At 35.0% G+C, this 23,922-nt stretch overlaps 1 protein-coding gene across 1 annotated transcript in view; it reads left to right on the top strand.

Annotated features, from left to right (window-relative positions):
• Nucleotides 1-3,515, top strand: part of LOC115878889 (DNA-directed RNA polymerase II subunit RPB3) — a 30,257-nt gene extending 26,742 nt beyond the window's left edge. The window contains exons 3-4 of the mRNA XM_030895497.1: nt 556-943; nt 3,291-3,515. Of these exons, the coding sequence (XP_030751357.1) occupies nt 556-943; nt 3,291-3,472 (570 nt within the window). The 3' untranslated portion in view covers nt 3,473-3,515. The remainder of the gene's footprint in view (nt 1-555; nt 944-3,290) is intronic.
• Nucleotides 3,516-23,922: the final 20,407 nt, after the last annotated feature.

The raw sequence follows: 23,922 nt of genomic DNA, 5'->3' as shown, positions 1-23,922 counted from the left end.
TTTGAATCTGGCAACTGTGCATATTTAGCCGAGCTATAAGGCCGTCGACGAGCCGTCGATCCAAAACCGAAAGTTCAAAATTTCTAATTATATTCTGATTATGACATTGTCGCGCTATCTAGTATTCTATTTGTGCAATTTTAGCTCTTTCATTTCGAGTATTTTTCTGTTGCGTAGCTAGATATTCTGTGCTAATAGGCATGGAACATTGTTAAAGTTGAAGTTAGCTTGAGCCTAAAGAACAATAGTACTTACATAATATAAAACGCTTAATAATAAAAAAAATATACATATATAACATATAATAATAGTAATATATATAACATTTGTCCTGAATAAAAATTTACTGAAAAAAACGTACGCTATAAATCTATAACACAAAAACTATAATTATTAAAAAAAAACAAGAAAGAAAACAACAACACAATGCACACCTCTCTCTCTCTCTCTCTCTCTCTCTCTCTCTCTCTCTGATATTCGATACTACCTAAATGGATTTGCTAGTGATTAAATCTAATCTGTAGCTTTTACGTAAATTAAGATTTTATATTCCAGGACTGCATTTGTACAGATTTTTGTCAAGAGTGCAGTGTCGAATTTACCTTAGATGTAAAATGTACTGATGATCAAACTAGACACGTTACAACGGCAGATCTGAAGTCTAGTGATCCAAGAGTTATTCCTGCAACATCTAAACATCGAGATGATGAATCTTCAGAATACGGAGAGACTGACGAAATATTAATTATAAAATTGCGTAAGGGACAGGAATTGAAAGTGAAAGCTTATGCAAAGAAGGGTTTTGGCAAGGAACATGCGAAATGGAATCCAACATGCGGAGTGGCGTTTGAATATGATCCCGATAATGCTATGAGGCATACACTATATCCAAAACCAGACGAATGGCCCAAAAGTGAATATAGTGAACTTGATGATGATCAATGTAAGTTTGTTTGGAGGTGATAGATAATGACGATGAGGAACGATTAAAATACAATATGATTGAACAAACGGCGTTAGAGCTGGCTTGGAAATGAAGGTCGCTGTCATTTTATATCTAAAATTGTATCGGGAATAGTGATGGGAATACCAGTTCCACATTAGTCGCGTTACCATAGCGACCGTTCCAGAGAAATACCGCGATTCTGTAACCAAAGTATCGCTGTTCCTGCCTATGCGATATTTCTGGTCACTGTATAGTTTATCTGAACTGAGTTGGAATAGATTGGGACTCTTAATTTTGGTAATGTCTTTGTCGGCATCGTGGGGACAAGGGAATTAAGAGTCTCAGTACTTCCAATTGACTTCGGAAATACTATACTTACCTACTCCTCTCCCTGCCATTATCTTTATATCCGTGCAAATTCATAAACAATAACAATTCATAAACCCCCCCCCAATTCGCAAATAATAAACAACATGCAGATGGCTAGAAGAATTTAGTTATAGCTTTTAATTTTCAAAATACCACTATTAAATTAAAAATATAAAATAATATAATTTATTGGTATTCAATACTTTTTATTCGCCATCTTTTCTTAGATTAATATTCTTCTGATACACGTTATAACCGTTAGAATTTAAATTAAAATACATACATTCGTAAGATATTCTTCTATATTTTTTCTTAAAATCTGTTTACTTTAGAAATAGTTTAGCTTAAACAATAAAAAGTAACATTACTTTGAATCATTATTCGAAATACCTACGCCATATGTTCTCTTTTTCTGCAGACTTTATAACTCTAATAGGGATTATATTCTTAATCAACTGAAAGTAGGTTTACAAATTTCCTTTTTTTTTCGGTTATATTTCTTCTTTGGTTTTTCTTATTTTTGTACAAGTGTTTATTTGTAACTATCTAATGTACCTAACATGTATTTATTATCAATCAAAAAAAATTGCGATCTCGTAAGTATCGTCACGACTGTAACCGGAGCATCAACGCCAAAAGCGACCGATCAAAGCACGACCGCTACGTACTTACCAGTTTCAGTCCCAGTTACTATTGTTCGCAACCAACGAAAACTCGACCCTACGCTCCAGCAGTCGCGCGACCGCTGACACTGGAGCGAACTACGTCGCGGTATAGGCCGTTACCAGTTACATCTTCGCGACAGACGAAGCTGTCGGGATTGCTCGACGCTACGTACCAGTTCCAATTACTTACTGTTCGCGACCGATGAAATCGCGACCCAAGGAAGGCGACAGCTGAAGCGAAACACGGCGCTATGCGGTTAATTTTTTTTTTTTTTTTTTGGAGGTGTAAAATACCTTTACGTACGGAGTGTGGGACTCAATCTCTCCTTAAGCTGTCTGGAGGACACTACCCACTAAACGTCACCCCTTGCTCCTGCCACGTCTACCTGGACCCGCTGGACGCATCTCCTCAAGTAGCGCCGGACTGTCCTTTTTTGTCATTACCCCTGTTCTTCGCTGTATTTTGCCTCTAGTATATTTTGGGCCAGTTTTGAGATGGCTTCAAAGTTTTCTCTTCTTTCTGTTACCGATTTTAAGAAGGTATCTGCGGAGATGTTGCCACCAATCGTCATGCATGCCTCACATCTTTCCTGTTCCCATCTTGGACAAGCAAACATTGTGTGTTCTGGAGTATCATTGGGTTCAGCACAGTATCGGCATTCCGCGACTTCCCCCTTTCCAATTTTACACAGGTAACTCCCAAAATTTCCGTGGCCACTCAATATTTGAGTAAGATAGAAGTTTACCTCTCCATGCTTTCTTTTAATCCACATATTTATATTTGGGATGAGCTTATATGTCCATCTTCCTTTTTGTGATACTTCCCATTCTGCCTGCCACTGCTGCACTGTGCGGTTTCTCTCCATCTCTCTGCTTGCCCTGGTTTGTACTTCACCCTTGAGAAAGAGTCGTTCTCTTTCTCTTGAGAGAAGATGCAAAGGCACCAGTAGCCCTGTAACCGCTATGCGGTTACTGCGGTTCGAGCTAAATCCTAGAGCGATTATAAATAATTTATAGTTTTGTCCTTATTATGATCGTCGTTATTCAGTAACAGGTTCCTGATTCGTTGTGGAGCGCGACACGACCTTACAAAAAAATACCGCTCCAAAATCGCGTTACTCAAATACCGACACATCACTAATCGGGAATGTCATCGATCGTCATTTCCAAACTAACTGGACGCCATTTTTTTCTCGACTTGGCATGCGGTATAGTAATTGATCAGGATGTTCTACCTGTGAATCCTACAGAAGAACTCTTTTAATCAGTGTGTGTCTCTAATGTAATACTGATGTAATTTCATATTTTAGATGAAGCACCTTTTAACTGGGAATTAAAGCCTAACAAATTTTTTTATAATGTTGAAGCTGCTGGTCAACTTCGCCCAGAAAATATAGTTATTATGGGAGTAGCTATGTTAAAAGAAAAATTATCTAATCTTCAGACACAGTTAAGTCACGAATTGCAAAACGATGCTTTAGCTATAGCATAAATATTTGTATTGTAAGTTTTTTTAATAAACATTTTTAATCACTTGTTGTTTAGTACTTTAAAATAGTTATTGTCATGAAGCATTTTCTCAATGCAACGTAATAAATAATTTATTGGGCTGCAAAATTATTTACTGTGGTTTAACAATACATATTATCAAGTGTTCATTTAAATATGTAGGAAACAAATAATTTTTATAATTACGTAATAAGAACTAATGTGTTAAGCTTGTTTCATATAGACGCGAATCGCGAATTGCGATTTTGCGAAACTGCTCTCATTAGTCCAATTTTACTGATCATGGCGGCGCTGTCAGAAATTTTAAGATTTTGGCGATTCGCAAGATTTAAAATTTGGGGGGCGGGAAAGTTAAAGTGTTTTCAACTTTTTGCGAATATTCGCGCGATTTTAAGGTTCGCGTTTGCGCAGAATGGTGTTGTGATCCAGTTATCGATTATTTTGACGACGCTGCCGCAAAGTAACTGAAAGCATTTCTCCAGTTGAAATGGGTTCTCGTGCATAATATGTTTTTGATATATATCGTGACAATTTTTCAACTTCAACCAAGTTATCAAACTCCTGTACAGACAATCTGTGAAAATTCCTAAATTTTTTCTCATCTTTTGTCCTTATTTTTTGAATTAAATTGCGATAAGCACCTTGTTGCTTACAAAATTTGAATATTTCACATGTCCCAAATGACCCATAAATGACCTATAAACCTGTGCTATAAACCCTTACTCTTCTACGTTTTAACAATAAGTAAATGGCAATTTTGCGCCTTATTCTGTTCCAATCCCACAATCGTAATCGATATTCATAATCATTAAACAAATTTAAACTCATATTGTATGCTATAAAATATAAAATAAAGATCGTACACACGAATAAATAATATGTATAAAACAAATTAAGTTATCTCCAGGTTATGATTTTTTTTGGTAACTTTCAGTGGAGCAAAAATGATGTCCCTAAAAATTCGCGACTGTATGAAATAGGTCCAAATTTTGCGAATATTTTTTGGCGAATCGCTTTTCGCAATTCGCGATTCGCATCTATATGAAACAAGCTTTACGCGAAATAAATTAAAAATGGGTTTTCTTTCATTTTTGGAGGTCATCGACATGTGCCAAAGCAGTAGACAATGATGAAGTAAAATCACTTTTAGGGAAGACATTGTCTTTAATTTTCAAAATTTTACACGTTTCGGTCAGATGTATTACTGGCCGTTATCAAGTGTGTTGTCAGTTTACACTTGATAACGGTCATTGATACAAACATTGTGTAAAATTTCAATATCAAAGACAAGGTCCGTCCAAGAAGATATTTTATTTCATCGTATTGTTTGGATAAATAAATTTTACAGAGCAAAATATATGACTTTTATTTATACCTACCTTAAAAAACAGAAAAATACTTTTCTTCGCATTTGGACAACGGCTAATCAGTCTAGTCGGCCCCTTAATCTCTGATTTGACAGTTGACTTCATAAACGTTAGTGCAGGTTGAGATCCGACGAGAAGGCTTTTGTTACTTCGGTAAATCAATCTATGATTCTGTTGTTGAAGCCTTGGATACGGGTTGAAAACTGGAATGGTATTTGGGTATATATAGTTTGACCAATGTATTTGAAACAACGGGGCAACGGTGAGGTACTGACGCAGCGAGGAAGTCGCGGGTCCATATTCAAATATATTTTGGGCCCTTTGCGCCCTCAACAAATAATAACTTTGTTTTGTTTTACCAATAAATAAAGATAACACTTCTTTATATTATTTTAATATACAGATATATCTTCAAGATTTTTGTCCTGAAGCATCTTTGCTTTCTGTTGTTATCCAGCACCGGTATAGTTGGGCAGTTCATATTTCGTTCAAATTTTAAAATTACCTTCCACTTCCTATAAACCGGAAAGGACATATTGTTATTTTGTCTTGTTTCGAGGACATTTTGATTATGTCTTTTATCAAAATATAGTTTTGATCGTTTTATTCTTTTACTACTAAATCGTGCTGTAATGCTTTACTCAGTTGCAAGATTATCAGTTTCATTTTTCAGTTGATCGAACAAGGATATTCTTAGGTTCGAGACGCTTTCAAGTAGTTTTTCAGACCTTTGAAACCACATCTGACAAACACGACTGCCAACACAGAGATCGTTTGTAACAGGATAAATGGCAGTAGTTTTGAGCTTCTTAGCAGCGCTTGCATTTTGAACATACCATCTCGATGGGTTGTACTGATAATGGTATGGCGGAAGTCTCAACACACGATGTTCATGCTGCTTACTGCTAATTCGTCCAGTCTACAAAATAAACGCTGTAGGATAGAGTTATAATTTTTAATCAACATATCGCACGTACAGTTGCATTCGTATCAGAGTAGTAAAAGACTGTTTGTTGAGTTACTCGTATCTCTTAGGTGCAACATTCTGCTTAATAATATTCCAAAGCTGATCTTTCATTTTCTAGAGGTGGTGATTGTATTTCTTTCCCTTGCAAGAAATTAATCAATGGTTCCTTACTCCAATTCTGATTTGGAATCCTGCCGACAAGAGCACTGTGGTATGGAGCGCTATTCATTATATCAGAGATGGTTCGCCTAGAGTCATGGGTACCTCTTCGGCCACTCTCTTGAGCACAGACAACGATTTTCGTTATATTGGAGTGGTAAATAGAATAACAGTTAGAGATTGAAATCAACTCCAGCTACGTTGCTAACTATACTGAAAATAATAATGGCGGCCTTGTCAAATTATTTGTCTTTTCCTCCTTCAGATTTTGCAGATAGGTTGCATGTATTGTTTTTGTAATAGGAGATCAAGGAAATTTGGAGAGTAAACACTTAAGTCTATTATATTTAAGAAAAAAAAACTGCTTTAGTTTTTTGCACTTGTTGCAGATGTCTCCAAGTCTTGCGTCACTGTCGCATTGAGGAAACATGATAGCGACTTCGACACAACACCGTTCCTACGATGCATTCTCTTAGAAGCGTTTTATTTGAAAATACAGTTAACTGTTCTGGATAACAAACTCTTATACGTCTGCAGGATCGATTAATGAATATTAGCAGGGCAATGCAGTACTTTCACAAAAAAACTATATTAAACTTAAACAGGCCTAGTGGTAACTGTAACGCGGTTGGTCTTTAACAAATAAAACTTAATTGTATTAGTCTATGACCTCCATTTCACCATTGCAATAGCTTTATTTTATTACAGGTAAAAATGGGGATGTGGTACACCTTTGTACCATCAGATTCTTATGGTGGCAACTAATTGTACCAACAGGTATTAAAAACAAAAAAAATGGTTTTACCCATATTTTAATTTTATTTAAAATGTGACACTAACGGAATTTTGTATGGTACAACAGAACAGTCTTTTTGTTCTTATTTAATAATAACGGCGGCCTTGTCAAATTATTTGTCTTTTCCTCCTTCAGATTTTGCAGATAGGTTGCATGTATTGTTTTCGTAATAGGAGGTCAAGGAAATTTGGAGAGTAAACACTTATGTCTATTGTATTTAAGAAAAAACCGCTTTAGTTTTTTTGCACTTGTTACAGATGATTCCAAGTCTTGCTTCACTGTCGCATTGAGGAAACATGATAGCGACTTCGACACAACACCGTTACCACTATGCATTGTCTTAGAAGCGTTTTATTTGAAAATATCATTAACTGTTCTGGATAACAACGTCTTGTACATCTGCAGGGCCGATTAATGAATATTGGCAGGGCAATGCAGTACTTTCACAAAAAAAACTATATTAAACTTAAACAGGCCTTATATATACAGCTAGTGGTAACTGTAATGCGGTTGTTCTCTCACAAATAAAACTTAATTGTATTAGTCTATGACGCCTTAGTGACGTTTCACCATTCAAATAATTTTATTTTCTTACAGGTAAAAATGGGGATGTGGTACACCTTTGTACCATCAGATTTTTATGGTGGCAACTAATTGTATCAACAGGTACCGTAATATGGGGTGGATAGGGACACTTTTTGAGCTTTTACATATCGCTACTACTAGGGATTATAACTTTTTAGATTTTTTTTACTGGAAAAGTCCTATCTGGGTCTGCACTGTAAGCACACAAAAAATATTTTTTAAGAAAATTCAAACTTCGTTTTTTTTTAAAAAAACTGTGGTGTCCCTATTTACCCTCCATTCTGTGAAATAGGGACACCATTTAATTTTCAGTTTGTTCCTTCCAACAAACTCTTATATGTCTGCAGGATCGATTAATGAATATTAGCAGGGCAATGCAGTACTTTCACAAAAAAACTATATTAAACTTAAACAGGCCTAGTGGTAACTGTAACGCGGTTGATCTTTAACAAATAAAACTTAATTGTATTAGTCTATGACCTCCATTTCACCATTGCAATAGTTTTATTTTATTACAGGTAAAAATGGGGATGTGGTACACCTTTGTACCATCAGATTCTTATGGTGGCAACTAATTGTACCAACAGGTATTAAAAACAAAAAAAATAGTTTCACCCATATTTTAATTTTATTTAAAATTTTACACTAACGCAATTTTGTATGGTACAACAGAACAGTCTTTTTGTTCTTATTTAATAATAACGGCGGCCTTGTCAAATTATTTGTCTTTTCCTCCTTCAGATTTTGCAGATAGGTTGCATGTATTGTTTTCGTAATAGGAGGTCAAGGAAATTTGGAGAGTAAACACTTAAGTCTATTGTATTTAAGAAAAAACCGCTTTAGTTTTTTTGCACTTGTTACATATGATTCCAAGTCTTGCCTCACTGTCGCATTGAGGAAACATGATAGCGACTTCGAGACAACACCGTTCCTACGATGCATTGTCTTAGAAGCGTTTTATTTGAAAATACAGTTAACTGTTCTGGATAACAAACTCTTATACGTCTGCAGGATCGATTAATGAATATTAGCAGGGCAATGCAGTACTTTCACAAAAAAACTATATTAAACTTAAACAGGCCTAGTGGTAACTGTAACGCGGTTGGTCTTTAACAAATAAAACTTAATTGTATTAGTCTATGACCTCCATTTCACCATTGCAATAGTTTTATTTTATTACAGGTAAAAATGGGGATGTGGTACACCTTTGTACTAGTAGTGGGAACTATCGAATGAATACTATCGAAACATTCGATAGTTGCAATTCATTCGAATAATTCGATAGTTAGTAAGAAAACATTCGTTGAAAACTATTCGAATAAAAATTATCGAATAGATCCGTCATCTGCCTTGAAATATTGTATTCTAGTAATTCGGCAGCAAAAACCATTCATTTATAAAATTCATTCATTTATAAAATTCATTCATTTATAAAATTCATTCATTTATAAAATTCATTCATTTATAAAATTCATTCATTTATAAAATTCATTTATTCGTCAGGATCGATTATAATAAAATATTAACTGAATTTTAGTTGTCGCCCGGCGACGTAGGTTTCTTTCCGAGAAAGCGGTCGGTGGCAATGCTATGAAAGAAGCCGGCATCTTTGATTTTTTGCGGAGTCATATATAGATAAGGACACATTATTTTTTTATTGAGGTGCTAGTATTTACACAGAAAATACATTATGAAGGGCGCTGTTGCCATATGTATTAGTTGATATTAGCAAAGAATATTATTGTTTGGCTTTAGTTAGTTAGGGATAGTATGTCTATATATTCTGCATTTTTTTATTAATATTCTGTTGTTACACTGCAATAATACTTGTTATTTTAGATGTAGGAAAATTATTTTTAATGTTTTTAAGCAAAGACTGGTTTAATAAATAATAACAGTAATAATTTGTTATACCTATTAACAACAAAATTTAAAATCATTTAATATAAATATTTTTTTTAAGTAGTAGCAAAATATAAACAACAAATTAGATGTCAAAATTATTTATATTAGATCCTATTTAAAAATAATATAGTCTCTAATTTTTTTGGCAACGTTGGTTTATTAAATAATAATAATTACAGAACTAATTTGTTATATTAACAACAAATTTTAAAATCATGAAATATAAACATTTATTAATTTTCTAAGCAAGCGGTGTAATGGAAGGAAAATATAAATAAAAAATTAGAAATCAAAATTATTTATATTAGGTGCTTTATATTACTATTTAAAAATTATATTTACTTTTACTGGCATTTACTTTAAAAATAAATGAAATATTTCTTCGCAAAAAACTACATGTAAGAGAATTAGCATAAACAAAATACAAACATCGTTAACTTTTTTTTTTTTAAATTGGCACGTGTAAAATTTTCATTTAATTTTCTCACCCCATAGTTTGAGTTCGATAACCATTTATTTAACCACATTACTTAAATATAATTATTAAGTTCCAACTAATTCATAGGTATTATTAAAACATCTAAAATACAAATATGTATTTTTAAAATTAATTAATAAATTCATCTCATCTCTCTTAAAAATTGCTACTTCTCAAAATTTCCCATTAAAAATAGACCATATACCATATAAAATGAAATAATTGAAAGATCGGACTACGGAAAACCACACAAATTATCGGAAAAATTTTGACCACCTGCACATGCACACAATCGTCAATAAATAAAATTAAAAAATAACTACTATTTCAGTATTTTAACTATTTTAATAAACGCAAAAAATAGCACAGTATTTATACGGCGAAGTTATAAAAATTTGGAAGAACCAATAATGCACTGACGCATACAAAATCCAAACGAATACTAAATTTCATTTATCAAAAGCATTCGATAGTCGTGGCTCAACGATAACCATTTAGTCGCACGGCGAGGTTGTCACATATGCTTTAGTTTACAAATGAATGAATGATTTTATTCGAATAAAACCATTCGATAGTTGAAATCATTCATTCATTAACCATTCGATAGTCTAATTCATTTGATAGTTCCCATCGCTACTTTGTACCATCAGATTCTTATGGTGGCAACTAATTGTACCAACAGGTATTAAAAACAAAAAAAATAGTTTCACCCATATTTTAATTTTATTTAAAATTTTACACTAACGCAATTTTGTATGGTACAACAGAACAGTCTTTTTGTTCTTATTTAATAATAACGGCGGCCTTGTCAAATTATTTGTCTTTTCCCCCTTCAGATTTTTCAAATTGGTTGCATGTATTGTTTTCGCAATAGGACATCATAGTGACTTTTCACCATTCAAATAATTTTATTTTATTACAGGTAAAAATGGGGATGTGGTACATCTTTGTACCATCAGATTTTTATGGTGGTAATTAATTGTAACACCAGGTACTAAAAACAAACAAAAACTGGTTTTACCCATATTTTAATTTTATTTCAAATTTTACGCTAACACGATTTTGTATGGTACAACATAGAACAGTCTTTACACAATGGTATAGTAAACGCCACCAATGTTTGGGAGTGATTCATGGGTCGCTACCATGTGAACTAATCTATTCAAGGTCACATAAAACGTAATTCCAATAATGTGTGCAATAATAAGGGTGCATTCAATTAACAAGCTCCCTCTAAAATTAAGAAAAATTGGAAGTTTAAAAATATTTAAAAAAGAAAGTAAAAAATTGTTAACTGAAACGGAACCGTATTGTTTTAATGATTATTTTGGGTAAATGTATAAGTTTTGTATAAATGTATTTTTGTTTTCTTTGTGACGTAATTTCATTTGTTAATTTTTATAACAAGTTTGAAAATAAAAAAAGTTATTATTATTCAGCGAGTGACCGCTCCCACATTTCTAACACCTTATCATCGCTAAATCCATTCTCGCCCATGTGGTTGTCGTAATATCATTTTGCCTAAAAAACATACATATATAATAGAGTTAAACGTATTATTATTTCACCAATATTGTGGAGTTTTTATTTTGGCCGCCACAACCATCAGCGACCAGCCTTATTGTGTCAATGTTATCCAAATTTGTGTTAGATAGTCTATGAAATACTGCACTTGTTATCTCATTTGAGCTTTTTGGTCTGTCTGTTTCATTCCAGTAGTAAATATGGACGTTGGATTGGTCCAACGAGGCGTGTGAGTTCCCCTCAACAATAGGGAAGTTATATAAACTCCATTGTCTACTAAAGTAAGCCCTCTTATCTGGAACATTGGGAAGTGGCATATTTTTTTGACAATACAAAGACATTATGAGTAGACCTGTCTTTCTTCTTGAAGTAAATTAAAAAAAGATTTTTGCCTTTAGTTTGTGGACTCTTTTATTTATCATCCACTATCTTGTTGGGGGGGTGGTTTAGAAAGTAAAAAAAAAACAAGTTGACTTTTTTTTATAGAATAGATACATCCAGAACATCCATCTGACTTAGGATCCAATAAAAATGCTGTAACAACAGAACATCTTAATAGAAACAAATCAGTTTTGGAAACATCACCCAAGCTTCAAAATGTTGAGTCCAGTGATATCCAAGACACTTTAGGTAGTGAAGGAACTGTAATTACAGAACATCCATCTGACCTAGGATGCAATAAAGATGCTCTTCTGAAGCCGTAATACGCATTGACTCCTACCGCAACAACAGCTTCCTGAAATCTAGTCCACTCCAGTGGAAAAACAGAGCAATTTTGGCCCACTTGAAAGTCCTGTGGGTTTTAATAGTGCGTTAGGAGGCAGAAATATTGCCTGCATTGTACATCGTACAAATTGGCTAGAATTTGTTAATATCCATTGCAAACATTTCTCTTTCAAAGGGTCTAAATGTTTTGTCTTTTTACTGTGTCCCTGTAATATGTTATCAATTAACAACAGTTATCAAATGACCTGGACAATAATAATTGTTTTACCTTTTTTCAAACTAAACTCTTTAAACAAACTATAAATAAAATTTATCTCATAACCTAACTTGCTCCTAGAATTTATTTCTTGTTATTCTATGTTCCTGTATTGTTATTCTTCACATTATCAATTTCTATGGGCAATATCATTACTAAATCAAGGAAATCTATTCCTAATGCCAATTTAAATACATTGAAGGCAACACTTTCTTCAATATTTGTTTACTTCCAAAAAAGGTCAAAGCATATAACTTGAAATAATATTTCAAGTATATATTTAAATTTTTGACATTAAGCACTCACATTTAGAACATCTGAAATAAGAAATTTTGTAATTCTACACGTCTAAAAAGATATTATAACATTTTTCTCACTATAGAGAGAAATTTCTTTGCGGCTTCAGATACAAAACTTGCGGATTTCCATACATCGACATACAAAATAAGATATTATTTATTAGTAGACAAATACCAGAATATAGAAGGCCAAACCAAACCTCTAGGAAATAACTTTAAAATAAATTATTTATTCAAAAAACGTTTGGATCTATAAATTTCAATAATAATCTCATCACATCTGTCAGTGAAAGGAGTCAAAAAACATAGGTTACCGTCAATTTATATGTTTTCAATTTCAAATACTCGACGCCCATTGGTCGTGACGAAATCGTCTTCCTAGACAAAATACGGCATTTTTTCCAACATAGCCCGCTATAGGGAGTTGAATATCGTTCTTCTATATATCCTTGCATCTTCCATGGAAGCAACCTTTTTCTCTATACAAATATCAAAAAATATCTCCAATTCGCCCTATAAACTAGCCGGATCGGGTTTATTGGAGGGAAATAATAAGATCGCTGCTTCAATATTTTTACTGTCCATAACGGCTGTTTTAGACAATGTGAAAGAAAATATTTTTACGTAAGGTTGTATAATTTTTAGGACTTCAGATAATTTTTTTTCCAAAAAACTGATGAGGATATCTAAAACTTGAAAGAATTCGTGCCGATAAAATGCGTTTATGTCTATGAGAGCAGCATTTTCATTTTGTTGATCAAACTTTTTTGGAATAACTTTCCGTCGATGGTGCGTTTCAAAATCTTCGTCTGCATTGACATCTAATGATGCCGCAAATGTTTTGGAGGCTTCAATTAGGTTGGTTACTTCAACGGGATTTGGTCTAATGGTTGCAAGATTTTTGAATTGAAATTTTTATTTTATTTTTTGATTTTTAGTAATTTTAGTTAGTTAAAGATTATATTCTATTTTTTATTACGATTAGGAACGTTATGCCGGGACAGTTGTCAGCCTACCCTTAAGGGACATAGTTTCCGGCCCCTGCCCTAGCACACCGTATTCCCTTTTTCGCCTGCTCGGCAACTCTGTGAATAAAATCAATTAATTATTTGCCCTTAAGTAACTTTTCCCGAGAGGTACGTTATGCCGGGACAGTTGTCAGCCTACCCTTAAGGGACATAGTTTCCGGCACCTGCCCTAGCACTCCGTATTCTCTCTTTCGCCTGGTCGGCAAACCTTCGCTCTCCCTTATCCGTAAAACGCGACTAGGTGGTACAGTAACCGCTTAATAATTATAACAAGGATACGACCTATCTTCGAACACTTCGGCGGCTGGTGCTTACCTAGCGCAGTACGGCGGCGATCGGCAGCTGGCAGCAGGTCACTTGGCAGGAACTCCGGACTCGACTTCACTGTTTCGCGTGCGACCACAAAACTAACTACCTGGAGCTGCTGCAGCCAAGGTACTCGACTGACGCTCCCCTCCACTCGACCTGCACTAGCAGAGTAGGGCGAGCGGCGCAAACGGTTCGGTTTTACGCATTAAACTATAGCGACCAAAACCGATCAAAACTCTCTTACAAAATGGCAATTAAATATTTAACTTATTTAATTCAACAATAGGAACACTAATGAAGTTCATTACAATAATGAGTTAACAATAAAATACATTGACTGTCATTATTAAAAGAGAATGAAGTCTCTACTATTCTAGTATAATATTAACACAATATACAGGGTGTCCTAGAAATTTTATGAACTTCATTACAATTAGTTTTTCTAGGCCATTGGTGTTCCGGGATATGTGGCCAAAGTATCTTAAGTATGATTGATTTATTGATATCGACAGTCTAGATTCGATATTCAGTTGTTCGAGTATTGAAATGTTTGTACGGTGAGCTGTGTACGGTATTCGCAGCATCCGTCTATAACACCACATTTCAAAAGCATCGATTTTAGGTTTTATTGCCAACTTCAATGTCCAGGTCTCTGAGGCGTAAGTGGCAATGGGGAAAATTAGGGCTCTTAGTAGTCTCAGTTTGTTTCTAATTGAAATGGCTGAATCCTAACTGAATCTTTCCATATTTTATTGAGTTTGGTCATGGAATTACGTGCTATGCACAGTCTTCTCTTGATTTCTGCGTCACATCCTCCTTTGTTTGATATCAAGGAGCCGAGATATATATATTGATCTACAACAGTAGTTCCCAAACTTATTTTTCTCGTATATATATATATATATATATATATATATATATATATATATATATATATATATTGATCTACAACTTCGAAACCTGCTATTTCTTTTTGTAATCGTGGGTTCTCGATCGATAATCATTAATTTTGTCTTTCTTTTATTTAGTTTTAACCCATATCTTTCGCTGACAACCTCTAATTTATGCATAATGGATTTAAATTCATTAGCAGAGGATGCGAGTATAAGTGTATCATCTGCGTACCTTAAATTTGTTATTTGTTTACCGCTTATAGTGATACCGCCGTTGTAGTCTTCCATAACTTCCCTCATTATAGATTCGCCACATATATTGAAGAGTAAGGGAGATAAAATGCATCCCTGGCGCAATCCCGCTTCCAAGTCAAATGCATCTGAAATGGTGTTATTTACTCTTACTTTTCCTCTGCTGTTCTCATACAGATTTCGGATCAGCTGGATAAGATGTTGAGGGACTCCCATGTTTTCTAGTATAGACCAAAGTTTGCTCCACTTAACAATCACATGCTTTGCTGTAGTCCACAAAACACAGATGAGTCGGGATGTTAAACTCATACGCTTTCTCGATAATTTGTCGGACGTTTAATATATACTCTTTAGTACCTTTGCCGGGCATGAAACCTGTTTGCTCTTCAGATATTTCTTTTAGAATAAAGTATTTTAGACGGCTATTGATAATGTGTAGCAGTACTTTGCTAGTGTGATTAATAAGCGCTATCGTTCTATAATTAGCGCAGTCAGTAGGGCAGCGTTTCTTGAAAAGTGGTATAAGCAGTGATTCGCACCATTCTAACGGCCATCTACCAGATTCCCATATGATAGAGCATAGTTTGTGGATAATCTCTGTACCTAGCTCTCCCCATCGCCTTTATAATTTCGCCTGTAATATTATCCACACCAGGTGCCTTTGAGCTCTTTAAGATTTAATAGCCTTTTCTATCTCAGTCTTCATTATGGCTGGTTCTTTTTCTATATTAAGTGCGAGTGTATGCGAATTAGCTGGTACAAGGTTTTTATATAGCTTATCACAATATTGTTTCCATACTTCAGCTATACCTTCTGGATTTGTTACCATCTCATTTTTATTATTTCTTATTATCTGTGTCCGTGGTTTGAATTCCCGAGCGAGGTACCTAACCTTGTCATATAGCTCACGCGTTTTATTATTGTTTGCATGGTCTTCCAACTCTTTGCATATTCTCCCAATGTGATCATTCTTGTCCTTTCGACATGCCTTCTTTATGTCCTTATCTAGATTAATTTTAATGGCCTTTTTTTGTTCTGATGTACTTTTTGTTATCATTGCAGTCCTACGTTTTTCTATGAGTGAAATAGTATTTTCGGATATCCAGTGTTTCTTTCTTGCAGTTGCTTTGTCACGTGTCTAATCCGTTCTCTATCCATTTCCTTGCTTTACGCCATGATTCATCTGGATCGTCTGTAAAGGCTGGTGAACCTATAGTACGAGAGCTAGTAACGTCGGAAAAACAAGTATTTTAAGACGTCTGGCTCTTTGATATATCTTTTATTATGCTCTCTGGAACAGCATGCGGCCCGTCTGGCTGCCGATACCGTTGTTGCGTTTACTACTGCGCCTCCAAAGAAGATCCTCTATTTTTTACTTAGCGCTTTAAATTCTAATATTGAATAAAAAATCGGGCAAGTCTCCAGTTAGCTCAGCGCGTAGGGCTTTCGCCTATGACGCGAAGGGCAGTGGTTCGATACCGGCTGGGGGTGCAACTTTTTTTATTTTTTGATATTCTGATAGTAAAGCATTAAATATTTGCTTTTTTATCACCAAAACGGATGGCGCTTATGGGTTTTATGATCCGTAATGGGTATAAGTAGAATCGATACTTTCATTTGTTTTTGAAGGATTATTGTGGTAATTAATTATTAGGCAGGTCTAGGATCGGTCTGGCTGCCGCGCAGGTAGGTTGCGTTCATTACTGCGCATCACATATGTACAGGGTGTCCCATTTTTGTGCGGTTTTTGGGATTTCGTTTATAAATTTTATATTTTGAAGAGTTAAACATAATATATAAAATTAACATTTTAATGCTTTATTAAGGTAATTTCTGCCTGTCTTTCTTTCTTCAAAATTTTTTTCAGCTGTTGTTTATTATTTTAATAATACTTTTTTAACAGATTATCTAAAAGCTACACAAATTTATTTTCAGTTCAGTTTGTAACAATAACGATGGAAAACAAAATTATCTGGTTAAATTAAATTAAATAAAATAATAATACTTTCTAAACAAGATTGATTAATGTTAATGTGTAGAAAATGCACAAAATCTAGAGGTAAAATATTTAGTTACATAAAAAAAGTAGCAAAGTAATGTGAAAAAACGCATCATTGTATTTCCACTCATAAACGAGAAATCCCAGATATCCCAAATCCCAAAAAAACGCACGAAAATGAGAGACACCCTGTACCCATGTGATGCGCAGTAGTGAACGCCACCTACCGGCGCGGCAGCCAGACCATCCTAAACCTATCTAATAATTAATTACCACAATAATCCTTCAAAACAAATGAAAGTATCAAATTCTACTTATATACACTACGGATCATAAACCCATAAACGCTATCCGTTCTGGTGATAAAAAAGCAAATATTTAATACTTTACTATCAGAATATAAACGAAAAAGAAAATAAAAAAGTTGCAACCCCAGCCGGAATCGAACCGCTGACCTTCGCCTCATAGGCAAAAGCTCTACGCGCCGAGCTAATGGAGACTTGCTCGGTTTTTATTCAATACTAGAATTTAAACCGCTAAGTAAAAAATAGAGGATCTTCTTTGGATGCGCAGTAGTAAACGCAACGTGTATCAGCAGCCAGATGGCCTGCACGCTGTTCCAGAGAGCATAATAAAAGATATATCAGAGCCGACGTCTTAAAATACTTTCTCGAAAACGTTGCTAGCTCTTAGACTACTAGCTGTTGTAATGTTTGTTGAAACAATGTGCTGTCTGGGGTCGTTCATTTTTTGTTTGTGGTCGGTTTTTTTGTTGTTTGTAATTTCACGGCCAGATCTATCTTTATTAGCTTGTGGTCAGATCCACACATTGCGCCGGGTTTTGCCCTTGTATTTGTAAATGGCGTACGCCATCGAGATCTGGTTAGAACGAAGTCTATTTGGTTTTTGTACACTCCAGATGGCGACGTCCATGTTGAAAGGCGACGGGTGTTTAAACATGGTGTTTATGATCGCTAGTCCATTGTCTGTGGCGAATTGGATTATATTCTCCCCTCGGACATTTCGATCTCCTAGTTCATACTTCCCTAGTACGTTTCGAATGTGGTTGTCCTCTGTTGTTTTACCTACTTTGGCGTTAAAGTCCCCCATTAGTACTAATATGTCTTTACACGGAATTGTAGACATAATGGTTTCTATTTGTGCATAAACGGCTTCGACGTCATCATCCAGAGCATCCGAAGTGGGCAGATATACTTGAACGAGGTGGAGTTTAGTCGGTTTACAATCCAACGTGATTCTAATGATGCGGTCACTAAATGCTTCGTACCCAATAACACATTGCGTCAGTCGTTTATTCACAAGGAAGGCCACTACACTAGTGCCAGTTGTTTTGGCTCCGGAAATGTAAACTGTATAATCTGCCGTGTCGAAATGCCCGTTGCTTTGCCAATGTGTTTCAGATATTCCACAAACCGCTAAATCCTCCCTCAGAATTTCTCTCTCCAAAACATGTAACTTGCCTGTTTGCAACAGACCCCGAACGTTCCACGTTCCCAAGAAGATCTTTTTCCTTATTTGTAGCCGATTGTTCTTTCCAGTTGCATATTTCGCCTGCGTTGCCTGGTTGCTGACATTCGCAGGCCCCGTAGCACATTTCACACCAATCGACCCGGACCCGATTAGGCGCCGCGCCGGTTGCCAACCGGATTGCTGGGCGATCTCCGTTGCTGTTTTTTACTGTTCATAATGTTCTCGTGGGAAAGTAATCAGGTGGTTTCTCATTGCCTGCCTGATCCTATGCCGTTGACTTATTTTTTAAGTTCATCCGCCTTTCGATGTCACTTCTAACCTCCTGGGCAAAAGGGTGCCCAGACTTGCCCTAGGGCAAGTGCCACTTCCGCCGGTAGGATGATTCTCATCTTCGCCTTCCCTGTCGTTATGGGCTTTATCCGTAACCCTGGACAAGGGACCCTAAGCAGGTGCTGGTCTTCCGGGTCAGAAGGCCCCTGGAATCGGCGGTGGGCAGGGAGTGAGTCATTTTCCCTGATAGGACTATCCTAAAGGAGTTCCTACCCGCTACCCCTTTTTTTTAAAGAAACCCTGCAAGGCAGGAGGTGTCTTTCCCACACTCGTCAGACGGTATACTAAATTTTCATTTTGGTGGTCATATCTAAGTACATATTATTATATTATTCCGCCATAAATCCGGTGCTGCTAAATTCTTCTACTTGTAAGATTCGAGATTCTCTCTCTCTCAATGCATTGGCAATTTGACGCCAAGCTAATGGTACATGTCTATAATTACCAAATTGATAAATACTCCAATTATTTGAGCGTGTGTGTGTGTGTGTGTGTGTGTGTGTGTAATCGAAGCCTTAGATCTTCGATTCTAAATTGTTCTAGCTCGATTTGTTTTTTTCTCAGCCTATAGAGCTGTTTAGCTCTATTGACTTTAATTTTTTGTGCACACGGTGTGTCATGTAACGTACTGGATTCATTTTTCATACCGGTCCGTTTTGTTCTGTTGAAGTGGAAGGTTGGTTTAGTTCTGTTGCAGTTGAAGTCTTTTCTGAAGAAGACTGTTCAACTGATATTGGTGGATAACTGAATGAAGTTGTACATCTAGGTGTAATTGGGGGCTGTTTTGACGTTGAAGGCAGAGAAGAGATAGTATGGCCTATATTAATGGTTTTGTCTTCATCAAAGATGTCTTCCATGGCTTCAAAATACTCCCACTTTACAGCCCCTCTACCTGTAGATATTTTCCGTTTGTTATCCTTAATAACCTTGTAGGTACTTATCATATTTCGAAACTTCCTTTCGATTGTCGAATCATCAAATGCACTGCCTGTTTCGTTTAACTGTTTCCTTATGTAGGACCAAATAGCTTTCTTTTTAACTTTGCTATTCCTCCAGTCCTCCTTTTCTTTTCTGAAAGGCAGGACAGGATTAGCAAAGTATTTTTCTTGTTCCATGTGGATTTCTCGTCTAATAAAAAATATAAAAATTAAAACCAGAACTTTAAATAGAATAATGTGCAAAAATACCTTCAATTTTTTCGGATACATCCATTTCTAAGGATCGGCCGGTATTCATCAATGAACGCCTTGAAATAATCAGAATCTGAAACCTCAAATAACCTAATCATAATCTGAAAATACCTCTATAAACTTAGTAATCAACAACAAGCAACCTTTTAAAACGGAAACGAAATAGCCTGGATTATGTCGAAAGCACGTGTTGAATAACGCTACTCGATCTTTATTTTTGAATTTACCATTCTCCAGTTTAAAATGCTCTTCTTCATATGTGCAAATTGGAAATCTTAAATTATTGTAAGAGTAATCTTTTTCAAACGCCGTCTTAAGATTCTTCTAACCTCAAAGATTCTTCTAACCCCAAACCAATCTTGTCTATGAACTAATCGGTAATCGTAATCGCAAAACGTCTCTTCACTGTCGTTGAGAAATTAGCGTCCGATTACCTATCGGCGATTAGTCATCGGAAATATAGTATCCAGTATACCTATATACAGAATCTAACTACCTATTATATAATATAATTATATAAAATTCAATTAATTTAACCAAAAAATGGTATATTACATGTTAACAATTTAGAAATTACCATATAACAAATAATTGAGATCCTGATCATTGGTGCAGGCAAAAGCGCTAATGTATAACATTTATTTAACAAGAAGCTTTCTTCTACATTGCCTTCAATTTAATCTACCGTATGTACAGCTTGCTTTAGAAAATCCCCAATTATAAAACGTTAGTTAGCGAATTTTTGTAACTATTTTTCTAATAACTGCTTTAATATATCATTTCGTTCTTGCTGAATGCCATTATTATCTTCAACTGCTCTTCGCAGAAACCTTAGCTCTTCGATTCTAGATTGTTCTAGCTTGATTTGTTTTTTTCTCAGTCCATAGAGTTGTTTAGCTCTATCGGCTTTAATCTTTTGTGTACATGGTGTGCCATGTGATGTACTGGATTCATTTTTTATACCGGTTTCGTTTTGTTCTGTTGAAGTGGAAGGCTGGTTCAGTTTTTCCGTTTGTTATCCTTAATAACCTTGTAGGTACTTATCATATTTCGAAACTTCCTTTCGATTGTCGAATCATCAAATGCACTGCATGTTTCGTTTAACAGTTTTCTTACGTAGGACCAAATATCTTTCTTTTTAACTTTGCTATTCCTCCAGTCCTCCTTCTTTTCTGAAAGGCAAGACAGGATTAGCAAAGTATTTTTCTTGTTCCATGTGGATTTCTCGTCTAATAAAAAATATAAAAATTAAAACCAGAACTGTAAATAGAATAATGTGCAAAAATACCTTCAGTTTTTTTCGGATACATCCATTTCTAAGGATCGGCCGGTGTTCAGCAATGAACGCCTTGAAATAAGCAGAATCTGAAACCTCAAATAACTTAATCAGAATCTGAAAATACCTCTATAAATTTAGTAATCAACAAACAGCCTTTTAAAACGGAAACGAAATAGCCTGGATTATGTCGAAAGCACGTATTGAATAACACTACTCGAACTTTATTTTTGTACTTACCATTCTCCAGTTTAAAATGCTCTTCTTCATATGTACAAATTGTAAATCTTAAATTATTGTAAGAATAATCTTCTTCAAACGCCATTTTAAGATTCTTCTAACCTCAAAGATAACTAATCTTGTCTATGAACTAATCGGTAATCGTAATCGCAAATCGTCTCTTCACTGTCGATGAGAAATTAGCGTCCGATTACCAATCGGCGATTAGTCATCGGAAATATAGTATCCGGTATTCCTATATACAGAATCTAGCCACCTATTATATAAAATACAATTAATTTAACCAAAAAATGATATATGACATGTAGGTAGGCCCTTATAAAAACTATGCTTACATTTTTGCTCTTTACTATCAAAAGCAGATAAATTTTCGTGGACCCCCATTAACATCTTATGGACCCCCATTTTTTGTTCACGCCTACGTAGACCCCCAGCAAGTCTCCCGTGGACCCCTGGGGGTCCACCTGGACCACTTTGGGAATCACTGATCTACAGTATGCACAGCTTGCTTTAGAAAATCTCCAATTATAAAACGTTCATTAGCTAATTTACCCTATGCTTCATTTAGCCGCTTACTAAAAATAACATTTTTAATTGCAATCTTAAAAACTCTTCTTTGCCTTTCCAGCAGGGCCAACTTAAGAGAACCACCAGTTAACGTAGAACCATTAGTTCCAGCGTATCTAAAGAAGTTTACACTTATCTAAAAAATCAGTTAGGTTACCTACTGTTTAGCCTTCGATGATACGACTCTATGACGTTATTCGTTCGGTGCCTCTGTTGGAACATACTGAAATGTTATGGTGTGACGTGTTTTATCTATTGTCGGCTTACATAGTCATGAAGGTTTCTGTTTTAATTCTCCCACTATTTTTTTTTGGTCATAATGTAATTTAAATCCATTTTCACCATTCGAATAGTTTACTAATAAATCACTTTTCTCATAGTAAACTAATCATAAAATAAAACAAAACAAAAAACAGTGAATACAATTTTTAGGAACATTTTATTAAAACATAGTTAAGAGGAAAAACTAGTAATAAGGGGATCAAAAAAGAAATTATTTAAACTTTCAATTTATTAAAATAAAACATATAGGTATTTTAATACTAATAAATTTATATGTATATGGTAACTATTTTTCTAATAACTGCTTTAATATATCATTTCATTCTTGCTGAATGCCATTATTATCTTCAACTGCTCTTCGCGGAAACCTTAGCTCTTCGATTCTAGATTGTTCTAGCTTGATTTGTTTTTTTCTCAGTCCATAGGGCTATTTAGCTCTATTGGCTTTAATCTTTTGTGTACACGGTGTGCCATGTAACGTACTGGATTCATTTTTTATACCGGTTCCGTTTTGTTGTGTTGAAGTGGAAGGCTGGTTCAGTTCTGTTGAAGTTGAAGTTTTTTTTTGAAGAAGACTGTTCAACTGATGTTGGTGGATAATTGAATTAAATTGTACCTCTAGGTGTTTTAACGTTGCGGGCATGGAAGAGATAGTATGGCCTATATGGGTGGTTTTGTCTTTATCAAAGGTGTCTTCCATGGCTTCAATATACTCCCACTTTCCCGTCCCTCTATCTGTAGATGTTTTCCGTTTGTTATCCTTAATAACCTTGTAGTTACTTTTCATATTTCGAAACTTCCTTTCGATTGTGGAATCATCAAAATCCAGTCCTCTTTTCCCGAATCAGTCCTCTTTGTTGTGTGAAAGGCAGGTTAGGAATAGCAAATTATTTTTCTTGTTCAATGTGGATTGCTCGTCTAATAAAAAATATCAAAATTAAAACCAGAACTTTAAATAGAATAATGTGCAAAAATACCTTCAGTTTTTTTTTCGGATACATCCATCTCTAAGGATCTGCGGTGTTGCGGTCTGCGGCAACGGTAAATAAACTTAACGTGTGTATAGTGTTGCCTATATAAAGAGTTTTCAGACATTTTTAGTAGTTGCAATTGAAATATTTCTTACGTTATAGATACAGGTAACTTAAACCATCTTATTTTTTTGTATTACTATCCTAATACGTTCTCTATGCTATCTATATAATGTATATAGATAGCATAATGCACTCTCATTTTTCGCCAATTTTTTTTTCTTTCCGATCGCGTTTTTGTTTGGCGCTTTTATAGAGGGTTGAATTTCCTATCGAATGCGCTATTCCGTTCCTCTGCAACCCTTATAGTTTCCGTAATATTAGGGGTTGAATTTTCGAAACGGTGTCGAAGTGCTAGAGATAGCAGAAATATCGTTGATTAATGCTATATTGATATGTGGTATTAAATTTACGCCTTACCTCTTCACTTTTATGCGTTCCTGAAAAATTGGCGATATTTGACCAGTTTTAAAAATTTTCGTG

Source organism: Sitophilus oryzae, unplaced genomic scaffold (genome assembly GCF_002938485.1).
Source record: "Sitophilus oryzae breed Bouriz unplaced genomic scaffold, Soryzae_2.0 scaffold_1536_pilon_pilon, whole genome shotgun sequence".
NCBI lineage: Eukaryota > Metazoa > Arthropoda > Insecta > Coleoptera > Curculionidae > Sitophilus > Sitophilus oryzae.
This window is presented reverse-complemented; position numbering and strand designations above follow the sequence as displayed.